Genomic DNA, 23546 nt, shown 5'->3' with positions numbered 1-23546 from the left:
CATTGGAATCCTATGCAAACCTATCAGAACCAATCCCACTTCCAACCTACCCAGTACAGTGGACTCACCCATAGCCACTCTCAGTCATATCAAACTCCACAAAGGCCGGAGAGGTGGAGACTCGGTGTGGTCGGAAGCTCCTTGGTGACGTCATAGAGACTAGGCTAATGATTTGGTGCAGGGGGAGGGGCTGGCCGACAGGAGAGCCAATAGGAGGAGAGGAGCTCAGCAGGCTAAAAGAGCGCTTCATGATGGAGCGAGTGGTGGTCTCACTATCTGTTAAGCTGTCTGCCTTCTCTGGGCTGTGGCCTGCAAAATTAGATTAATTATACAATTACAACCATGTTTATTTCATTAGCAATTACAGAATTACATGTAAAGACTACATACAGTATAGGCCTAAAGTTAAAAGCTACACTTTTTGGAACACAGATGTGCAACATTTCAAATGCTGTCTGCTTCCTCTAGACCAGTGTTTCCCAAACCTCTCCTCGAGTACCCCTAGCCAGTCCACTTCTTTGATGTATTCTAGAATTAGCACAGCTGATTCAAATGGTCATATAATTATGACCTTATTAGTTAAATCAACAGTGCTAGTGCAGGACTCAAATTACATGGTTAAAATCAGATAAAAGTTCTGTATCTTTACCATTGGAGGGAGAAAAGGGGCATTGTGTGTTGGATTCTGGAGCAGAGGTGGCAGCAATTTTGTTAGCTTGGCACATCAGAGGATCACAAAGACACAGGAAACGCCTGGAGCAGGAGGAAATAAGAGGTAAGATAACATTCGTCAAGCTTTGATTTTGGGGTGAACTATCCATTTTAAATACAAAAAAAGATTCCTCAACGGTGGGTAGTGAGATCAGCACAGGGACAATGTTTTAAAACTTATTGAATCAGAAAACGGAAACGTGTCCAGATAGTCCTTCCCTGTTTCAGTCCATTTTCTGCCATTTGGTGCCTAATACGTATACACACCCAAGCTTGGTGCCAAGAAAAGCAGCTGACCTGAGGTCTATGTGGGAGATGGAGTGTGAGGAGATTTTCTCCAGGATGCGTGTGTCAGGCAGGTATAGTGGGTGGTCCGGCCTGAGCAGGATGCTTCGACAGTGGGTTAGTAGAGTGGACACCAAACCCCCCTTGCAGACAATCTGACGGTTCTTCTCTGATGTTACCATCACCTGGAGGTGGTGGGCTACTGAGTACTGGACCTCCACTGACAGCTGGGGGAGAGGAGGAGTGATGAAGAATTCAATTTAATCGAATTGAGTAAAATTCAAATGACAGCAAAGCAGTCTGAGAAGAGAGAAGCTATGAGTAATCCAATTGAACTGAACTGAGTTGAATTCCAATTAATTGATTTCTACATAATATGAAAGAGCAGTAGAGCGTGAATGAAATCTAACTAAACTGAGTCGATTTCTGCATTGATTCCTGCGTATGACAGAGCAGTGTAGTCGGTCTGCTGATAGGTTACCTGTGGATCCTCTGCAGTAAAGACATGAGGCAGGAGAGTCATGATGACCCTGAGGGCTCCAGGATACAGTATGGTCTGGTCACAGGTAAACCTGAACCCATAAACCCACAGATACATAGTATGACATAGTTATAATGTAATTATAATATGAAGCAATCTTGCTTGGCCTCAGATAGATTGGATAAGAGAGAAAGTAACACTCATGCAACAACCTGGAATATACAGTACATTCGGAAAGTATTCAGGACCCTTGACTTTTTACACATTTTTACACATTACAGCCTTATTTTAAAACGGATTAAATAGTTTTCCCCCCACATCAATTTACACATAATACTCCATAATGACAAAGCAAAATCAAAGGTTTTTAATTTTTTTGCAAAATAAAAAAATTAAATATCACATTTACATAAGTATTGAAACACCTTTGGTAGTGGTTACAGCCTCGACTCTTCTTTGTTATGATGCTACAAGCTTGGCACACCTGTATTTGGGGAGTTTCTCCAATTCTTCTCTGCATATTCTCTCAAGCTCTTTCAGGTTCAATGGGAAGCGTCTCTACACAGCTATTTCCAGGCCTAGAATTAGCACAGCTGATTCAAATGGTCATATAATTATAGATGTTCGATCAATCGGGTTCTGGCTGGGCCACTCAAGGATATTCAGACACTTGTCCTGAAGACACTCCTGCTTTGTCTTGGCTGTGTGCTTAACGTTGTTGTCCTGTTGGGAGGTAAACCTTCGCCCCAGTATGAGATCCTGAGTGCTCTGGAGCAGGTTTTCATCAAAGATCTCTCTGTACTTTGCTCCATTCATCTTTCCCTCGATCCTGACTAGTCTCCCAGTCCCTGTCGCTGACACACCCCCACACCATGATGCTGCCACCATCATGTTTCGCTGTAGGGCTGGTGCCTGGTTTCCTCAAAATGCCTGGCATTCAGCCCAAAGAGTTCAATCTTGGTTTCATCAGACCAGAGAATCTTGTTTCTCATGGTCTGAGAGTCCTTTAGGTGCCTTTTGGAAAACTCCAAGCAGGTTGTCATGTGCCTTTTACTGAGGAGTGGCTTCCGTCTGGCCACTCTACCATAAAGGCCTGATTGGTGGAGTGCTGCAGAGATGGTTGTCCTTCTGGAAGGTTCTCCCATCTAAACAGAGGAACTCTGAAACTCTTTCACCTCCGTGACCAAGGCCTTCTCCTCCGATTTCTCAGTTTAGCTGGGCGGCCAGCTCTAGGAAAATCTTGGTTGTTCCAAAATAACAATGATGGAGGCCACTGTGTTATTTGGGACTTTCAATACCGTAGACATTTTTTTGGTACCCTTCCCCAGATCTGAGGTCTGAATACTTTCTGAATGCACTGTAAAAGCTTAGAAGAAAACCACTGTGATATATAGGGAGGTGAAGATGGAAAGGGAGGGGGAAAAGGAAAGGAGAAGGAGGTAGAAAGGGAGATAGATATAGATGGACATTGAAATAGAGATACTCTGGTACGATAGTGTATCTCTTTAACAAGAAACAACAGTTCCACCTGTAGTTAGTCTCAGAGCAGACAACAGCGACGCTGTGGCCTGCAGGTCTGGATCCCCCCGGTAGTTCATCCTCTGGTGTCTGTAAAGTCTGTTGGGTTGGTGGCACAGTCTGCAGCCTCTCTCCTCCCCCCTGGGTCTCTCCATCTCCCCCCTCCTCTCTCTTCTCTCCCACATGTCCTGCTGTCATCTTAAGGGCAGCGTAGGTCCCTGTAGCTAATTGGTCCAGGTAGGAGAGGAGCCTGATACAGGTCTGTAAAGGGGGAGGCAGGGGTGGCTTGGAGGTGGAAGAGAGGGAGGTGAGCACTGGGGTCTCAGAAAGCTCCAGAAACTGGTGGAAGCTCCTCCCAAGAGAATGATTGTCCTCTGTTTCTCTCTGACCCCATCTCTGGCCCAGGCCCCTACTCATCATACCCCCAGCGTGGCCCTCCATCCTCTCTGTCGCCTCCCAGCCCTCAGTCTGGAAACAACCCAGCCGTAGTAAGGCTTCAGCCAGCCTCTCGTAGAACCCTTCAGCCTGGAACAAATTAATGAATTATTTTCATGTCTGGTCACTTTCATACAACCCATCCTTTGGCTTACAAGGTTATTGGACACCTCATTTGAATTAATGACATCACAGTAGAGTGGTGTTACTTACCTGGAACTGGTGTGAGTTGACAGGGTGTACATGGACAGCTAGAGCGAGGGTGTGTAGGGTGAGGAAGAGGAGGTCTAGTATCCCCTGCTGCTCCTTAGCACCCCACACCCCACCCTGAGTGGAGTCACTCAGAGCCCCCTCCATGTCCACCACCAGGGACAGCAGGCCGGTGAAGCCCCGCGCACGTCGAAACGCCCCCCAACTGTTAGGTCTCTCCAGAACCTTCAAAACTGACTGGAGAACAGAGAGAGATAATTCAGTTACAGAAAATGTACACACACACGTCTGGCTCCATTTGTGCTTTAGTCCTCTCTGACTATCTAACAAACAAGGTAGACTATGTTATATGGATGAGGCAGATCGAGAAAGTCCTGTTAACATGGCTATTGGCTATTGAGAAGATTACGTTTACAGACATAGATTGAGGTCATTGAACTTGACCTATACAGAATGAACCCTTTACAGACAGCACAAACAGAATAGCCTGGACCAAACTATTCAGCTCACACACAGTATTCTCTTTGGGATGTTTGAGATGTTTGAGGTTTGGGAGTATGTTGTCACAAAGGCATCAGTGACCAACATCTAGATATGTATAATGCCTCGTGAAAGTCTACACCCCTTGCACTCATTTTTTTCTGCTTTTTCTTTACTAGTTATCTACACAACCTGCTCCACTTTCAAAGTGAAAGAAACATTTTAGAACATTTTCTCAATTTCTAAAAAATGTAAAACAAAGATGTCTTGATTGCTCATGTCTTTATAAAACCAGTGTCAGTATGCTAACTTAGCATATAGTGCTGCCACCCTGGACTTACCTCTGACTGGGCTTGTACCAGGGTCCTCTACCTTACCAACACACTTAACTGCCCGCTTGACAACATGCAAAACAATTGAACTACACAAGAGGTTCCAATTGGATAGTTCCATCGGCAAGATTTCAAGCTAGCTGCGAAGTGAGCTTACATTCTTACCCCAAAGTTAATACTTTGTGGAAGCCCCTTTGGCAGCAACTACAGCTGTGAATAATTTTGAATAAGATTCTACCAACTTCGCACAACTCTTAATTAAGGCAACATATATTAATTGTTTTTGTCAAAATTGCTCAAGCTCAGTAAATTTGGTTGGGAATCATTGATGGACAGTAATTTTCAAACCTTTCAAGCAGACTCAAGTCAGGACAGAGAGTAGACCACTCAAGAACACTCAACGCCTCTTGGAAAGTCATTGTAATTGCCGCCAAAGGTGCTTCCACCAAGTATAAACTATGGGGTGTGGGGACATACCCAATCAAGACATATTTTTATTTATTTTTTTTTATCCCTTTTTAGAATGATTTTTAAGGCAGCAAAATGTGAATCTGTGCAAGGGGTGTGTAGACTTTCACTAGGCACTGTGTAAACATTTTGAGTAATAATGTATAATGCATTCAATTGCCTCTCAATAAGTAAACAAAGCAAGATGCAAGCTTATCTCTTCCGTTCTATCCGGCCAATTAAAACAAGCAGGTCATGAAGGGATGAAAAATAGTCCTGACATAAATAAATAACAAAATCATAAATTATTTGGGGTAACCATTGTTGAGGACTAAGCTAAATGTGATTAGCTTCATCTAATTTAGTGGTCTAATCCATCTGATAGGCAATGTGTGTGGCAGAACGCAGAGAGAAATGTGATTAACAAGAATTAGACTAATCACAATGGCTCTCAACACACGCCAAACCAGGTCACACTAAATCTGACTGCCACCTGCTTTAATCAAGTTAACACACATAGACACACTCGCGCACACACACTCACACAAACTCGTATAGAAATACACACACTCGCACACACACCAAACACACAAACACCCCACCACCACACACACACACACACATATATCGTCTGCGAGTTAGTACCCCTCTCATTCTGATCTATAAAAATAGACACGTACAGTAAGTCGCTAACTCACTTAGACCTAATCAGGTTTATCAGCCATTCTCTGATGTGATAGAGGTCCTAATCTTCATAGAGCTACAGCACAGGGCTGCAGGGGTAATCAAATAGCGCCCCGGCTAACAGCTAAACCTGTATCAGCTAATCAATCTGCATTTGTCTATAATGTAATAAAGCTCCTGGAGGATGGGATAACAAATTCACTGCCTTATTATGTTTTAAACATGTTACAATTTGTTAAAATTTGACGTGAAAATGATTAGTCGAGACCCTCACGTGTTTTTGTTGGCTGTCGTTTCTCCTCATGCTTTAGCAAAATGTGTTTCTGACAACAATCCATAAAACATTAGAGAGGGATCAATGTCTGTGTGTGTACCTGCAGCAGGTCTTGTTTGAGCCCCAGCTCCTGTTGTGTAGAGGAACAGAGAGCTCCTATAGCCGTAGACATAAACTCGTCAGGGTTTATCTCTGACAGCTGCTCCAGGATGCTGAGGGTTGGTCCTCTGTACTGCTCCTCATCTAGAAATATCTTTATGTAGGGAACCATCCCAAGGTCACGGACTGACACTGAGAGAGCGGGAAAGAGAGAAAGCGAGAGAGCGGGGGAGAGCTGGAGAGTGATCGGGATGTGTGTACCTGATAGGGTGTAGCATTTCTTTGGATAGATGCAGATATAAAAGCGAGGGGAGACAGATGAGGATGAGAGGAAAGTGGCTAGTGGTGGACCCATGGATCGGACCAGTGCCTTTGGGGGCAATGTTGGTTGCACTACCGCTAGACCAGATTCCGACACTTACCTGTGTTTCTGATGGAGCGTAGGGTGAGGGCAGCCACTACTGTGAGCATGCTGGTGGTGAGAGCTCTCTCATTGTCCTCTACAGCTGACTGATCTTGGGGACCTGACAGAGAGAGATGAGATCACTGTGAGGAAGAGAGAAAGGCTCTATAGGCTCTATATAAGACTATATGTGGTAACATCATTGTTACAATAACATACCTGCTCCTCTAGCCTTCCTGAGTATCTTGGCCCTCCTGCGTAGTTCTCCAAGCAGAAGTTCCAACAGACCTCCATCACTGAGAACCTCCGCTAGCAGACCACTACGCACTGTCAACCTGAAGAGGAATGGAAGAGATTTTGTATATTTTAAACTAAAGTCAAATCCAATCAAATTTGATTTGTCACATGCTTCGTCAACTAGTGTAGACTAACAGTGAAAAGCTTACTTACGGACCTTTCCCAACAATGCAGAGAGAAAAAAAGAGAAGTAATATCAAAATAATTACACAAGGTATAAATACGCAATGAGTAACTGGATATACAGTGCATTTGGAAGGTATTCAGACCCCTTGAATGTTCCACATTTTGTTACGTTTCAGCCTTGCCACGTCTCCCTCTCCGGCGCTCAATGTCGCAGGTCTAATAACCACCGGTCCTGGAAACCCATCTTCACGCACATCTGCATCTCATCACCAGTCACACCTGGACTTCATTACTCCCTGACTACTTACCCTTAATATAATAATTTTTTGTTATCAGTTATCAGGTAGTGTTGGTTATGTTTCTTTGTCAGACGTTTGTCTTATTTTGTATGTTTGTTCATATTAAACTCACTAACCGCACCTGCTTCTTGACTCCCTGCATCGACGTTACAGAATACTGCCTCAACATTTGGAAGCATCAGTTAATCAGGACATCTCCCAGATAGTCAGCGAACAGGGACACTTACTTCGCCAACACTATGAACACCTGGCACAACTGGGGATGGCTATGGATGAGGTCCTCCACATTTTTCAACATCTCGACATTTCCAGAGGGGCGTCACCTCCAACAAGTGGAGGATTCTCTACCACAAGTCGACCCAGCGTGCCAGCACCCCAGCCCATCCAACAGTCCACCCAGGTCAGCGATGCCCGTTTGTCTCTCCCGGACAAATATTATGGGTCTCCCTCCAAATGCCGTGGTTTCCTACTCCAGTGCTCCCTCTATTTCACTCATCAGTTGGGAGTTCCCACCACAGACAGGTCCAAGGTTGCCCCGGTTATTTCCCTGCTGTCCGGACGGGCGTTGGAGTGGGCTATGGCCGTCTGAGAGAGAAGAGGATCTGGGTTCCTATGAGGGGTTCAGGATCTTCCACCATTCACCGGAGGGCAGAGAGGACAGTGGCAGCATCCAGTGGATGGAATAATCTGGCGCTCTGCACCCTATTCAGAAGAGGATTGCGCAAAGAAGTCCAGACGGAGATGGCTTGCCGAGATGAAAATCTAACCTTGGACACACTCATCGCGATGGTCATTCATCTGGATAACCTCCTTTGGGAGCGTCAGCACTCCCATCGCCTCTCTCCCTCCTTCGTTGACTGTTCTGCGTCAGAGCCTGAACCCATGGCCACAAGCCTCCCCGCGGCTGAGCGATGCCATCGGAGGCAGTTAGGGCTCTGTCCCTATTGCGGCCAGGAAGGGCACCAGCTTCAACGGTGTCTGGTACGTCCCAACCCGGAATCCACGAGAGCAGAGGGACTTCCTGGGTTAGGCATGAGTACTCCATCATCATCACTGTCCGTCAAACCTTTTTCAGTATCGATTTCACTAGGAGGCGGTCCCTCATCTATTGTTTCTACAGCTCTAAAGGGTTCTGGTGACACAGGGAATTTTATTGACGAGACCTTTGCCTCCTCCCTGCACATCACCTCGTACCCGCTCTCTTCTCTATTTCTGGTCCAAGCGTTGGATATATGACCATTGGGATCCGGCACTATTACGCACGTCACAGTTCCACTCACCCTCACTGTGGGACCCAAGCACCAGGAAAACCTTTCCTTCCTCTTCACCTCCGCACCCATGCACAAAGTCATCATTGGCCTCCTGTGGCTCCAACTTCATAATCCCACCATCTCCTGGTCAGAGAGGAGGATTACCGCCTGAGGACCAGGATGTCGGAGGACCTGCTTTCCCTGTCCCTGTGTTTCCACATTGGTAAAGGGCCCTGTGTGTGTCCGCCAGCTCATCAATCGGTCCTCCGGAGCGTATTTACGTCCCAACAGGGGTTAGAGATTGGTTGCTGACCTGGGCACACACATCCCTCGCCTCTGGACACCCAGGTGTCACCCGCACCACTCAATCCCTTTCTGAGAAATAATGGTGGCCCACTTTGGCACAGGACGTTGCACACTATGTCAACTCATGTCAAGTTCAGTATGTACTCAATATAAATCTCACCGCACGCTCCAGCAGGAAAACTCCTTCCCCTTCCTGTGCCACAGCATCCCTGGTCTCATCTGTCAATTTCTTTAATCACTGATCTCCCCTTGTCTGATGGTTTCACCACCATTTTGGTGGTTGTGGACAGATTCTCAAAATCATGTAGTTACATCTCTCTCTCTGGTCTCCCTAACGCTCTCCGGGTCGCTGAGGTACTGTTCCAGCAGGTCTTCCGGCACTTTCACCATCCGGAGGAAGGCTTTCATGGAGAAGCTGGGGTCACGGTCAGTCTCACTTCTGGGTACCAGCCTCAATCTAACGGGCAGGTGGAGATGATGAACCAGGAGCTGGGGAGGTTCCTGAGGATTCACTGCCAGGACCAGCAGGGGGAGTGGGCCCCATTCCTTCCTTGGGGTGAATACGCCCAGAATTAATTTGGACACTCCTACACTAAGCTGACTCCCTTCCAGTGTGTTCTGGGTTATCAGCCGGCCCTGGCTCCGTGGAATCCGATCCAGACCGAACCTCCTGTGGTGGATGAGTGGTTTAGGTGCGCAGAAGAGGTATGAAACGATGCCCTCGTGAGATTTTAGCGCGCCATCCACCGTCAGTGAGGCTCCCGTGTTCCATCCTGGTGATCGTGTCTGGCTCTCCACCAGGAACCTCTCGCTCTGCCTGTCCTCTAAGAAGCTGAGTCCCTGGTTTGTGGGGCCGTTCAAGGTCCTCCGGAGGGTCAACGAGGTAACTTACAGATTACAACTCCCCAATAACTATCGGATCTCACCTTCTTTTCATGTTTCCCTCCTCAGACCAGGGGCCCCTGACCCCTGGCTGATGCCGTCCCCCACAACACCCCTCCGCCTCCCTTGGACATTGAAGAGAACCCTGCCTATACCGTCAAATCACTTCTGGACTCCCGACGTTGTGTCACCTGATGGACTGGGAGGGGTACAGTCCAGAGGAGCGGTGCTGGGTTCCGGTGGACGACATTCTACATCCCAACATCAGGACGGCGTCGTTCTGCGGAGGGGGGTGGGGGTACTGTGAGATCTACTCCCGCTCCCCCTCTCCGGCGCTCGACGTCGCCGGTCTACTAAGCACCGGTCCTGGCAACCCATATTTACGCACACCTGCATCTCATCATCAGTCACATCTGGACTTAATTACTCGCTGATGCCCTTTATATGGCACTCTTTTGTTATCAGTTATCAGGCAGTTTTGGTTATGTTTCATTGTCATACGTTTCTCTTGTATTGTATTGTGCCATGTTGGTTCATATTACACTCACTAACTGCACATGCTTCCTGACTCCCTGTGTCATCGTTACACTTATTCAAAAATGTATTAAGTTATTTTTTTCCCTCATCAATCTACACACAATACCCCATAATGATGAAGGGAAAACATATTCTCAGTTTTTTGCCAATGTATTAAAAACAGAAATACCTTATTTACATAAGTATTCAGAACCTTGCTATGAGAATCGAAATTGAGCTCAGGTGCTGTCTCGACGAGACAGGATTGTGTGTGTCGAGGCACAGGCTACCAAAAAATATCTGCGGCATTGAAGGTCCCCAAGAACTCCCTCATTCTTAAATGGAAGAAGTTTGGAATCACCAAGACTCTTCCTAGGGCTGGCCACCTGGCTAAACTGAGCAATTGGGGGAGAAGGGCATTCTTCAAGGAGGTGACCAAGAACCCGATGGTCACTTTTTTTATATATATTTATTTTTCTCCCCAATTTCATGTCATCCAATTGGTAGTTACAGTCTTGTCCCATTGTTGCAACTCCTGTACGGACTTGGGAGAGGCGAAGGTCGAGAGCCGAGCGTCCTCCGAAACACAATCCAACCAAGCCGCACTACTTCTTGACACAATGCCCGCTTAACCCGGAAGCCAGCCGCACCAATGTGTCGAGGGAAATACCACACACCTGGTGACCATGTCAGAGTGCATTGTGCCCGGCCTTCCACAGGAGTTGCTAGAGCGCGATGGGACAAGAACATCCCTGATGGCCAAATCCTCCCCTAACCTGGATGACGCTGGGCCAATTGTGCGCAGCCCCACGAGTCTCCCTGTCGTGGCTGGCTGCGACAGAGCCTGGACTCAAACCAGGATCTCTAGCGGCACAGCTAGCACTGCGGTACAATGCCTTAGACCACTGTGCTACTCGGGACGCCCGATGGTCACTCTGACAGAGCTCCAGAGTTCCTCTGTGGAGATGGGAGAACCTTCCAGAAGGACTCCACCAATCAGGCCTTTATGGTAGAGTGTTCAGACAGAACAAACTCCTCAGAAAAAGGCACATGACAGCTCACTCGGAGTTACCAAAAGGCACCTAAAGGACTCTAGTCTGATGAATCCAAGGTTGAACTTTTGTCATTATGGGGTATTGTGTGTATTTGATGAGAAGAACAACAACAATTTACTACATTTTTAAATAAGGCTTTAACGTAACAAAATGTGGAAAAAGTCAAGGGGTCTGAATACTTTCTGAATGCACTGTATACTGTAAAAAAGTACTATAAATATACACTCAGTGGCCAGTTTTTTAGGTACACCACCCCATTCACTAAAATGGTTTACTCATACAGACAGTGAGTCACGTGGCTGTGGTTATATGAAGTAGGCAGACAGGCATCGAGGCATTCAGTTACTGTTCGATTGAACGTTAAAATTAGCAAAACGAGTGACCTAAGCGACTTTGAGCATGGCATGATGCTCAAAGTCAGCTGTATTCCTGTGGGCGAAAAAAAGATAATTGATGAGAGAGGTCAAAGGAGAATGGCAAGACTCGCAAGCTCTCAGGCGGGACATAAACAGGCAAATAACAGCGCAGTACAACAGTGGTGTGCAGAACGGCATCTCGGAACACACAACTTGTCGGTCCTTGTCACGAATGGGCTATTACAGCAGATTAAGAGGCTCCAGTGGGCACGCGATCACCAACACTGGACAACTGAGGCATGGAAAAACATTGCCAGGTCCGATTGCTTCATGCTGATGGCTGAGTCAGGATTTGGCGTAAACAGCATGAGTCCATGGCCCCATCCTGCCTGGTGTCAACAGTACAGGATGGTGGCGTAATGGTGTGGGAAAGTGTACCTAATGAACTTTCCACAGAGTGCATATTGTATCATCCCAGTCATAGAGTCATTTATAAAATAATCAATGTGTCTTATACTGGGGACGAATCCAATTTAACCTTTGGGGATCAATAAAGTTTATTCCTAAATTTAAACCTGTGGAAGCAGCCGAGGGCAGCCACTCCAAACTGTGCCCCTCCGGCCACGGCCCCTGCCCAGCCCTGCTTCAGCACCGCCTGCACCGCACGCACAGCCTCGTGGGGGATGTAATTAAGATGGAATGCCACCTGGACAGACACATTAACAGGATAGTTCAGTCAGTAGTGGTGAATCAACAGATAAGTTATTTACCAAATTATCAATTGCGGAATTAATTCAACATAACGGACATATGGAGTCATGGATGGAGAACTATAAATGTAAAGCTTGTTAAGGGGATAGCTTCCTTGAATGACAGGACATTGATAGATTCTGATGCAGATTTTGTGTGTATGTACTTAACAAGTGAAGTTACCTTGTGTGCATGCAAGTGTGTGTGCTTGTGCACGCATGTGTGTGTATGTGCCTACTTGCCCACAGGTGCATGTGTCACTCAACCCACCATCTCTAACATAGAGAAGAACAGTCTGTGTACAGGAGGTGGTTTCTTCGAAACACACTGAGCTAGCTGAGCCAGTGATTGAACAGTCCACTCTAACAGGAAGAAGTTGGCCCTGTTCCATGACCACACAGTCCTGATGGTGCTTAGGATCTGGCTGCAGAAAACACAGTCCTCTGACCGCTGGAAGGAACCCTGGAGCAAACGGAACGCTGATAGGTTCCTTACCGCAGAGCCTGGAAGGACAAGGGTTAAAAATGAGTGAAAAAAAATACATTATTGTGCGAATCTCAAAAGTACTAAGTGCCTTAATCCTCTCATCATCTCCTTCCTGTAATTTGCTCAAAACTGAGAACACATCATAGGAAAATATTTTTGTGCAGACCCTCTGCACTGCGTCTTATGACACAAGGATAGAAAGCCTGAAGCAGAAGGTTAACTAGGCTCAGATAGAAACAGATATGTAAAAGTGTAAAAAACTAGGAGCAGTGTTTCCCCTAGGTCGAAGAAGAGAGACAGACACCCCAAAAAAAGGTTCAGTCAATGAGGATTTGTTTCACATAGAAAGACATTGGCTGGGCTGGTTAGTTATAGTGCCTATGACCACTATCCCTACCTGGAAAAATACAGTGCCTTGCGAAAGTATTCGGCCCCCTTGAACTTTGCGACCTTTTGCCACATTTCAGGCTTCAAACATAAAGATATAAAACTGTATTTTTTTGTGAAGAATCAACAACAAGTGGGACACAATCATGAAGTGGAACGACATTTATTGGATATTTAAAACTTTTTTAACAAATCAAAAACTGAAAAATTGGGCGTGCAAAATTATTCAGCCCCCTTAAGTTAATACTTTGTAGCGCCACCTTTTGCTGCGATTACAGCTGTAAGTCGCTTGGGGTATGTCTCTATCAGTTTTGCACATCGAGAGACTGAATTTTTTTCCCATTCCTCCTTGCAAAACAGCTCGAGCTCAGTGAGGTTGGATGGAGAGCATTTGTGAACAGCAGTTTTCAGTTCTTTCCACAGATTCTCGATTGGATTCAGGTCTGGACTTTGACTTGGCCATTCTAACACCTGGATATGTTTATTTTTGAACCATTCCATTGTAGATTTTGCTTTATGTTTTGTTGTCATTGTCTTGTTGGAAGACAAATCTCCGTCCCAGTCTCTGGTCTTTTGCAGACACCATCAGGTTTTCTTCCAGAATGGTCCTGTATTTGGCTCCATCCATCTTCCCATCAATTTTAACCATCTTCCCTGTCCCTGCTGAAGAAAAGCAGGCCCAAACCATGATGCTGCCACCACCATGTTTGACAGTGGGGATGGTGTGTTCAGCTGTGTTGCTTTTACGCCAAACATAACGTTTTGCATTGTTGCCAAAAAGTTCAATTTTGGTTTCATCTGACCAGAGCACCTTCTTCCACATGTTTGGTGTGTCTCCCAGGTGGCTTGTGGCAAACTTTAAACAACACTTTTTATGGATATCTTTAAGAAATGGCTTTCTTCTTGCCACTCTTCCATAAAGGCCAGATTTGTGCAATATACGACTGATTGTTGTCCTATGGACAGAGTCTCCCACCTCAGCTGTAGATCTATGCAGTTCATCCAGAGTGATCATCGGCCTCTTGGCTGCATCTCTGATCAGTCTTCTCCTTGTATGAGCTGAAAGTTTAGAGGGACGGCCAGGTCTTGGTAGATTTGCAGTGGTCTGATACTCCTTCCATTTCAATATTATCGCTTGCACAGTGCTCCTTGGGATGTTTAAAGCTTGGGAAATATTTTTGTATCCAAATCCGGCTTTAAACTTCTTCACAACAGTATCTCGGACCTGCCTGGTGTGTTCCTTGTTCTTCATGATGCTCTCTGCGCTTTTAACGGACCTCTGAGACTATCACAGTGCAGGTGCATTTATACGGAGACTTGATTACACACAGGTGGATTGTATTTATCATCATTAGTCATTTAGGTCAACATTGGATCATTCAGAGATCCTCACTGAACTTCTGGAGAGAGTTTGCTGCACTGAAAGTAAAGGGGCTGAATAATTTTGCACGCCCAATTTTTCAGTTTTTGATTTGTTAAAAAAGTTTGAAATATCCAATAAATGTCGTTCCACTTCATGATTGTGTCCCACTTGTTGTTGATTCTTCACAAAAAAATACAGTTTTATATCTTTATGTTTGAAGCCTGAAATGTGGCAAAAGGTCGCAAAGTTCAAGGGGGCCGAAAACTTTCGCAAGGCACTGTATGTTTGTTTTGTGTTTGATGTTGACTGAGAAGGGGACCGGAAATACATTCCTGTGCAGTTGACAAAGTAATATCAATGTGAAAATAATCTTATGGCATACTCAAAGGTCAATTTAAGCAAAGTTATGTTTTAGTTTAGGAACCATTTATCATATTTTGCTCAATTCCATAGAGGAATGACGGTTGAACAATTAACTCACAAATAACCTAAACAGGAGAAAATAACCAAGGGAATCGAGTTACGCTCACATAGATTGATAGATAACGAATGTGTTAAGTTGCATAAAAACATTGAGAAAACATCATTATCAGGACGGATAAAGTTTGGAAGCACAGCATTGTCAGAATATTCCGAGATGGTCTTAGATTTAGGAGCGGGGACATGGATATGATTGTGGTAAATAAATATATAAGTAGTTTGTAATAAGATTAATTTTCACCTGTAATGAAAATCATATCACAGACAAATAAGATCATCCTAAAATACCCTTGTCTCAACGCTGGTGAGAGAGGTGCTCCTGTAGGTGATATATGGGCTCTCTCTCTCTCTGTGTGTGTGTGTGTGTGTGTGTGTGTGTGTGTGTGTGTGTGTGTGTGTGTGTGTGTGTGTGTGTGTGTGTGTGTGTGTGTGTGTGTGTGTGTGTGTGTGTGTGTGTGTGTGTGTGATAGATGGGTAGCCTCTGTGCGGTGGTGTTTTATGAATGCAGTGTGTCTGTTAACAGAGTTAGGACTGCAGACACTTCATCATCTTGGACATAATCACCTCATGGCTCCTGTTAACCTGAGAGGTGGAGCAAGGGAGGGGAGAAGGAGACTGTTTGGGGAGTACAAGGGAAGGGTGTGGGAAGGGGTAGAGAAGTGTTTGGAGGTGGGAGGCACACAAGGTTTCCCAGTAACCCACCTACATTTGTTCTTGAAAAGTGTGGGGGAAACGGGGGCAGGAGGGGGGAGAATAAAAGGAAGTGTTTTCTTACCTGTGGTGAGTGAGGGGTCAAACTTGAAGCCAGGTGGCTGAGGGTTGGTGACACAGAGCGCCACCTTCAGCTCTGACCTCCCAAACAGACACAAAGACGCTAGCAGAGATAACAGGTCCTCTACTGGACCAAACTCCTCCGCAGGCACACCCTCCTCACACCTGCCATTGTGAAAAATTGGAAATTAATGGCACGGAGAGAGTGTGGAAGAGACACAGTAAAGGGTCTAGATATAAAGTGAAAGATAAAATATTATTTGTAGCCATATATCTGTAAGCAGACAAACTGCAGAGACATAAATAGCATTGTGTTGTGGGCAGAATTGGCTTTAACCCAAAAATAAATCAAATTACATTATGTCTGTTGCACGCACCTTTATTCCTGGAAGCCATATTTCCAAGAAATCTGAATAAGTTCCCCTACTGACGCTTTCAATAAAGACAGATGTTTTTACTCTGCCCCCCTCCCTCCCACCTTTAAACACTCCCTTTCTCTCCCTCACCATCATCCTTCCTCACCCTCTCCTTCAATTCCCTCCCCCATCTCCTTCTCTCTAACTCACCGGGTCATGATGGCCTGTAAGACAGTGTATCCATCGTTATTTTCAAGCTCGGTGAACAGAGCAGGGTTGAGCTGGTAGGAGTCTCTGATGAAGCTGAACACTGTGACAGCCACCTCAGCTAAGACTGGAGCTGGGGCACAATCACTGATACGCTGCAGGTTCTGAATACAGATACGCACACAGTTCTTAGCTGAGGAGAGAGTGGAGAAATAGAATATATATATATATATATATATATATATATATAGAGAGAGAGAGAGAGAGAGAGAGAGAGAGAGAGAGAGAGAGAGAGAGAGAGAAAGAAAGAGAGAGAGAGCAGGGGTTACAGGGTCTATGAATCATACATTGAGTAAATCAAGTATTTAACCATAAAAATACACACCAGACACATTGCCTGAATGCCTTCACCATCACCAAAACAAATCACCCATCATCACCAAAACAAACTGATAATTATCACCAAAGCAAACTGCTCATCATCACCAAAACCATAGCATTAAATAAAACACTAGCACAGTATTATTATTATATTGATTATATTCCAGGCTGTATCACAACCTGCTGTGATTGGGAGTCCCATAAGGCTGTGCACAATTGGCCCACGGTCGTCCGGGTTAAGGTTTGGCCGGGGTAGGCCATCATTGTAAATAAGACTTTGATCTTAACTGGCTTGCCTAGTTCTTGACGCACCCATCCCGTTAGCGGGATAATTTTCATCAACACCCACTAAATTGCAGGGCGCCAAATTCAAATTAAATTACTAAACATATTTAATTTTCATGAAATCACAAGTGCAATATAGCAAAACACAGCTTAGCTTGTTGTTAATCCACCTGGTGTGTCAGATTTCAATACAGCTTTTCGGCAAAAGCATAACAAGCGTTTATGTAAGAACATCTCTCTCAGTAGACAAAATATTACAAACACCTAGCAGCCAAGTAGATTGGTCACGAAAGTCAGAAAAGCAATAGATTAAATCACTTACTTTTGATGATCTTGATGATGTTTGCACTCACAAGACTCACAGTTACAAAATAAATGTTCCTTTTGTTCCATAAAGATTATTTTTATATTCAAAATACCTCCATTTGTTTGGCGCATTATGTTCAGAAATCCACATGCTCGAGCAGTCATGACATCGCAGAAGAAAATTCCAAATAGTATCCGTAATGTAATGACGTTTTTTATAATCAATCCTCAGGTTGTATTTAAAATATATAATCGATAATATTTCAACCGGGACTCTCGCTTTTTCAATAGGAGAGGGAGAGACAATGGCTGCCCCACTCTGTTGCGCAAGCAAAACACCGACACAATGTTATCTTTCTCGCACATTTTTCAAAATAAAGCCTGAAACTATGTCAAACGACTGTTGACACCTTGAGGAAGCCATGAGGAAAGGAATCTGTTTGATATCCCTTTAAATGGATCGAAGGCAGGCTATGGAACATGGAGCTTTCAAAATAAAAGACACTTCCTGGTTTGATTTTCCTCAGGGTTTCGCCTGCAATATCAGTTCTGTTATACTCACAGACAATATTTTGAGTGTTTTCTATCCTAATCTGACACTTATATGCACATTCTAGTTTCTGGGTCTGAGAAATAGGCTGTTTCAAATGGGTATGTTTTTTTAGCCAAAAATGAAAATCCTGCCCCCTACACTCAATAAGTTTTAATTAAATAAAGGTTAAATAAAAAATAAAAATAGAGTGGCACTATTATTGCTTGAAGGGCATTCTAGAGCGTGCATTATTTTCCTCTAACGGCCGGTATATCAGCACGGTAGAATTCAATGGCTATTTCAATCTTACATGTTCAATGTTTGAGCTATTTTTGAAAGCAAAAGTTGAATTGTAAACATTGTTGACATTGTTGAATTCGATTTTCATAATAGCAAGCTAGGACTGATGGTAAGGTTAGCTAAACTAGCAAGTCTGTTTGTTTGGTTACCAAGGCAACTACTGTAGCTACTGTATCTAGTAAACTTGCTAGCTACTTCAGTGGATGTTGAACACATTTCTTGCGGGAAATGTGTTAAATTATAGCCATGGTATAAAAAGGATAATCAACTATGGGCTCTAGGGGCTATGCATTCTATGGGTATGTGGAAGGTAAATTCCGTTTCACTCCACTAGCGCGTTGCGGCACACATTTCGCACATTCCTGATTTTCCATAGAATGCATAGCCCCTCGTTGATTATCCCTTACATATGTCCTCCATGACCAAAACAAACTGATAACGATCACCAAAACAAACCAGACAACGGTCATGTTCTGTGCTCTGGGCTGTGTATGGGAACAGCTAAGTAGATAATGAGGTCTGAGTGGATATCATGTGAATGTCTACTTCTGTGTTTGTCATGAGACCTGGGGCTCTGGTGACTGCTGCTTATCTTTACCCACGTTCCTGAGAGAAGAAAATCATCCCATCAATAAGGTCAGTGGTCTTAATGTCCTGGGGATTACTGCATCCCAGCAAACTGGGAACATTCCTATAACATTAGCTAAGATTCCTATTAAATTCTAGTATCGTTTGTCCAACAACCACCACAGAAAATTCCTCAAAAGTTCTCATTAAGTTTCCTGTTTACGTAATAACACAATGTAACAGTAATGTTTTATCAGAAAACCAAAATTGGTTCTGTGAAAGTTCCTATAACTGCTGTTAGGTTGCAGCAAATGTTCTCATAACACAAAAACTGTTCATTTGTGGTGATGATTATAGAATGTTTGTATAAAACTGATGTTGGAAGAACGTTTCTATAACCCAATTAACCTCTAAAAGTCTAAGTCGTCTAAGCTAACATATGGAATTGTTTTTAGATGGTTCAATATTTAGATGGTTCAAAATTCAATATTTTATCAAATAATAACAACAATAAAAAAATAGATACCTAAATGGGTCCTAAAATTCAAAATCAAATAGCAAAATGATCCATAGTCTTACCATTATGTTTCATTAGGTTGTGGTAACATTGCGGGGACGTGACAAGAGGTATATTTCCTAAACACAAAAACTGTCCAGTTGTACTGACGTTCAGATAATATTTGTATCAGGGTGCACAAAACAGTCCTTTGATGTTGCAAAAATGTTGACAGAACAGCCTTTAAAGGTTCCCAGAACATGTAGTTAGGTTGTATGAACAGTGTAGGTACATTACAAGAGATAGGTTCCCAAAACACAAAATATGCTCAGTTGTGATACATTTTTTCTAGTCAAGTCAGATAAGAACAATTTATTATGTACAATGATAAGAACAAATTATTATTTACAATGACGGCCTGCCGGAGAACAGTGGGTTCAGGGGCAGAACCACAGATTTTTACCTTGTCAGCCAGGGGAATTGATCCAGCAACCTTTTGGTTACTGGTCCAATTCGCTAACCACTAGGAGACCTGCCGCCCCAGTTGCACAGGACATTCCCTTAATGTTGTAAGAATGAAATAAGTCCGTTTTTATGATGTTCATATCATATTTGTTTTAGGATTAATATATTATTCCATTGATGTTCACTCAATATACATTTTACATTGTCTTGGAGGTTTGTTATTCAAAACATTTCAAGAACATTTATAAAATGATATATTTACGTTTGACCTAATACTACCACACATTCGCCGCAAGCGAAAGCTGATTGGAATCAATTTGCATTTGAGGACAGTATTGTAGGTGATATAGAGACACATGGCATTTTAATATAATTTATAGGACATTTGAATAGAATTTTATCATACAAACGCAACCATATTTTTTACACTTCATATGTTGATAACCTGCACATTATTTAATTCATAGGACATTTGAACAGAATTTAATCATATAAACACAACCATATATGTTACACTTATGCTGACAAGCTGCACATTATTTAATTCATAGGACATTTGAACATAATTTATTCCCGCAATCTTTAACCAATGTTTAACCAGGTCTTTTATCCTCTGCTCCACAAGGGACCACATTTTTTTAAATCAGTATATAGCAATGGCAGTATGGTCAATCAGCAATTATATGCTTCCTTTTTAGTCTTCTTAGACATAACAAACCCATCGCAATACTGGTAACTAGGTTATTCACCATCAATCACTTCACCCATCCTCTTTATATGCTGTATACTTCTGGGCCCATATTTACAAGGTATCCAAGACTATGAGTGCTGATTTCGGGTTTCACTTTTGCTTTTGCTTTTCAGATCATGAAAAATAAGCCAGTGGGGACCATATCAATCATCTCAAAGTAGGAATTATATAGGGTGTGTCTTTTAAAGTTAAAGAGTCCATTTTTACACAAAATTGTATTTTTTACAGTTTCTGCAGTGTTGTAAAGTACTTAAGTAACAATACTTTAAAGTACTACTTAAGTCATTTTTATGGGTATCTGTACTTTACTATTTATATTATTGACAACTTTTACTCACTACATTCCTAAAGAAAATATTGTACTTTTTACTCCATACATTTTCCCTGACACCCAAAAGTACATGTTACATTTTGAATGTTTAGCAGGACAGAAAATGGTCCAATTCACACACATCCCTGGTCATCCCCACTGCCTCTGATCTGTCAGACTCATTAAACACAAATGCTTTGTTTGTAAATTATGTCGGAGTGTTGGAGTGTGCTGGTTATCCGTAAAAAAAACAAGAAAATTGTTCCATCTGGTTTTCTTAATATTAGGATTTTTTTTATTATTCGTACTTTTACTTTTGATACTTAAGTATATTTAAAACCAAAAACTTTTAGACTTTTACTCAAGTATATTTTACTGGGTCATTTTCTGTTAGGTTCTATAAGGATGACAACTGGATACTTTTTCCACCACTGCATTTCTGACTGGATTTATACAACTGAACGAAATATACTCTTTTAGTATTTGAGCCTCAATTTCACTTTTTTTTCAAAAGAAACATGGTTAAAGAAAATAGTGGATTGAACCTGCAATCTTTGGATCTGCAGCCAGATCATGAACCCTCTGCGTCACAAGAGGATAGCTGTGGCCTTGTAATTAAAATGTTCCTTTTCACTTCATATGCGGTGTACTTACAGTGCCTTGCGAAAGTATTCGGCCCCCTTGAACTTTGCGACCTTTTGCCACATTTCAGGCTTCAAACATAAAGATATAAAACTGTTTTTTTTGTGAAGAATCAACAACAAGTGGGACACAATCATGAAGTGGAACGACATTTATTGGATATTTCAAACTTTTTTGAAACTGAAAAATTGGGCGTGCAAAATTATTCAGCCCCTTTACTTTCAGTGAAGCAAACTCTCTCCAGAAGTTCAGTGAGGATCTCTGATCTCTGATCTCTGGAGCAGGTTTTCATCAAGGATCTCTCTGTACTCCGGTCATCTTTCCTTCAATCCTGACTAGTCTCCGAGTCTCTGCCGCTGAAAAACAAAAGCACAGCATGATGCTGCCACCACCATGCTTTACTGTAGGGATTCTGACAGGTTTTCTCAAGACATGACGCTTGGCATTCAGACCAAAGAGTTCAATCTTGGTTTCAGACCAGATAATCTTGTTTCTCATGGTCTGAAAATCTTTAGGTGCCTTTTGGCAAACTCCAAGTGGGCTGTCATGTGTCTTTTACTGAGGCGTGGCCACTCTGCCATAAAGGCCTGATTGGTGGAGTGCTGCAGAGATGGTTGTCCTTCTGGAAGGTTCACCCATCTCCACAGAGGAACTTTAGAGCTCTGTCAGAGTGACCATCGGCCTTGGTCACCTTCCTGACCAAGGCCCTTCTCCCCCGATTGCTCCGTTTGTCCTGGCGGCCGGCTCTAGGAAGAGTCTTGGTGGTTCCAAACTTCTTCCATTTAAGAATGATGGAGGCCACTGTGTTATTGGAGACCTTCAATGCTGCATACATTTTTTGGTACCCTTACCCAGATCGGTGCCGACACAAGCTCAGGCAGTTAACCCACTGTTTGTAGGCTGTCATTGAAAATAAGAATTCGTTCTTAAATGACTTGCCTAGTTAAATAAAGGTAAAATAAAATAAAAACAGGATACACCTGAGCTTAATTTCGAGTCTCATAGCAAAGTGTCTGAATACTTATGTAAATAATTTATTTTATTTTTTATTAACACAAATTTCTAAGAACCTGTTTTCACTTTGTCATTATGGGGTATTGTGAGTGGAACGCTTAGGAAATGTTTTTATTTAATCAATTTTAGAATAAGGCTGTAACGTAACAAAATGTGGAAAAAGTCAAGGGGTCTGAATATTTCCCCGAAGGCACTGTATATACAAAAGTATGTGGACACCCCTTCAAATTAGAGGATTTTACTATTTCAGCCACACCTGTTGCTGACAGGTGTATAAAATTGAGCACACAGTCATGCAATCTCCATAGACAAACATTGGCAGTAGAATGGCCTTACTGAAGAACTTTCAACGTGGCACTGTCATAGGATGCCACCTTTCCAACAAGTCAGTTTGTTCAAATCACTGCCCTGATAGAGCTCCCCTGGTCAACTGTAAATTATGTTATTGTGAAGTGGAAACGTCTAGGAGCACCATGGCTCAGTTGCAAAGTGGTAGGCCACACAAGCTGTTCCACGTAACAAAATGCACCCAATATAATTCCTACTTTGAGATGCTTGAAATAGTCCCCCATTGCAAAAGTGATCCTAGATCAGCACTCAGTCATGGATACCTTGTAAAGATGGGCCCAGAAGTGTGCAGCATACAGTGCCTTCAGAAAGCATTCATACCCCTTGACTTATTCCAAATGTAGTTGTGTTAAAGCCTGAATGCAAAAAGGATTAAATAGATTGTTTTCTCACTCATCTACACATAATACCCCATAATGACAAAGTGAATACTTTGTAGGCACACCTTTAGCAGCAATTACTGCCGTGTCTCTTTTAAGGTAAATCTCTTAAGAGTTTTTCACATCTGGATTATACAACATTTTCCCATTATTGTTTTTAAAATTCTTCAAACTCTGTCAATTTGACTGTTGATCATTGCTAGACAGCCATTTCCAAGTCTTGACATAGATTTTCAAGCTGATTTAGGTCGAAATTACAACTAGGCCACTCAGGAACATTCAATGTCATCTTGGTAAGCAACTCCAGGGAGATTAGGCCTTGTGTTTTAGGTTATAGTCCTTCTGAAAGGTGAATTCATCTCCCAGTGTCTGTTGGAAAGCAGACTGAACCAGGTTTTGCCAGTGCATATAGCTGTACTCCATTTATTTTTATCCCCAAAAACTCCTTAGCCCTTGCCAATGACAAGCATACCCTTGATGCTGCCACCATCATGCTTGAAAATGATGTGTTGTGTTGGATTTG

The 23546-nt window shown here is 43.2% G+C and overlaps 1 protein-coding gene across 4 annotated transcripts in view; it reads right to left on the bottom strand.

Annotated features, from left to right (window-relative positions):
* The window catches only part of wdfy4 (WDFY family member 4), a 179575-nt gene that overhangs the window by 125349 nt on the left and 30680 nt on the right, over nt 1-23546 (bottom strand). For all 4 annotated transcript variants that reach the window (XM_036960206.1, XM_036960204.1, XM_036960203.1 and 1 more), the window contains exons 7-19: nt 16250-16439; nt 15688-15848; nt 12467-12699; nt 12022-12152; nt 6579-6694; nt 6379-6480; nt 5958-6148; nt 3644-3877; nt 3006-3520; nt 1478-1568; nt 1009-1223; nt 650-753; nt 69-309 (exon numbers count right to left, since the gene is read on the bottom strand). In XM_036960206.1, the coding sequence (XP_036816101.1) occupies nt 69-309; nt 650-753; nt 1009-1223; nt 1478-1568; nt 3006-3520; nt 3644-3877; nt 5958-6148; nt 6379-6480; nt 6579-6694; nt 12022-12152; nt 12467-12699; nt 15688-15848; nt 16250-16439 (2524 nt within the window). The remainder of the gene's footprint in view (nt 1-68; nt 310-649; nt 754-1008; nt 1224-1477; nt 1569-3005; nt 3521-3643; nt 3878-5957; nt 6149-6378; nt 6481-6578; nt 6695-12021; nt 12153-12466; nt 12700-15687; nt 15849-16249; nt 16440-23546) is intronic.

Source organism: Oncorhynchus mykiss, chromosome 23, assembly GCF_013265735.2.
Source record: "Oncorhynchus mykiss isolate Arlee chromosome 23, USDA_OmykA_1.1, whole genome shotgun sequence".
Lineage (NCBI taxonomy): Eukaryota > Metazoa > Chordata > Actinopteri > Salmoniformes > Salmonidae > Oncorhynchus > Oncorhynchus mykiss.
This window is presented reverse-complemented; position numbering and strand designations above follow the sequence as displayed.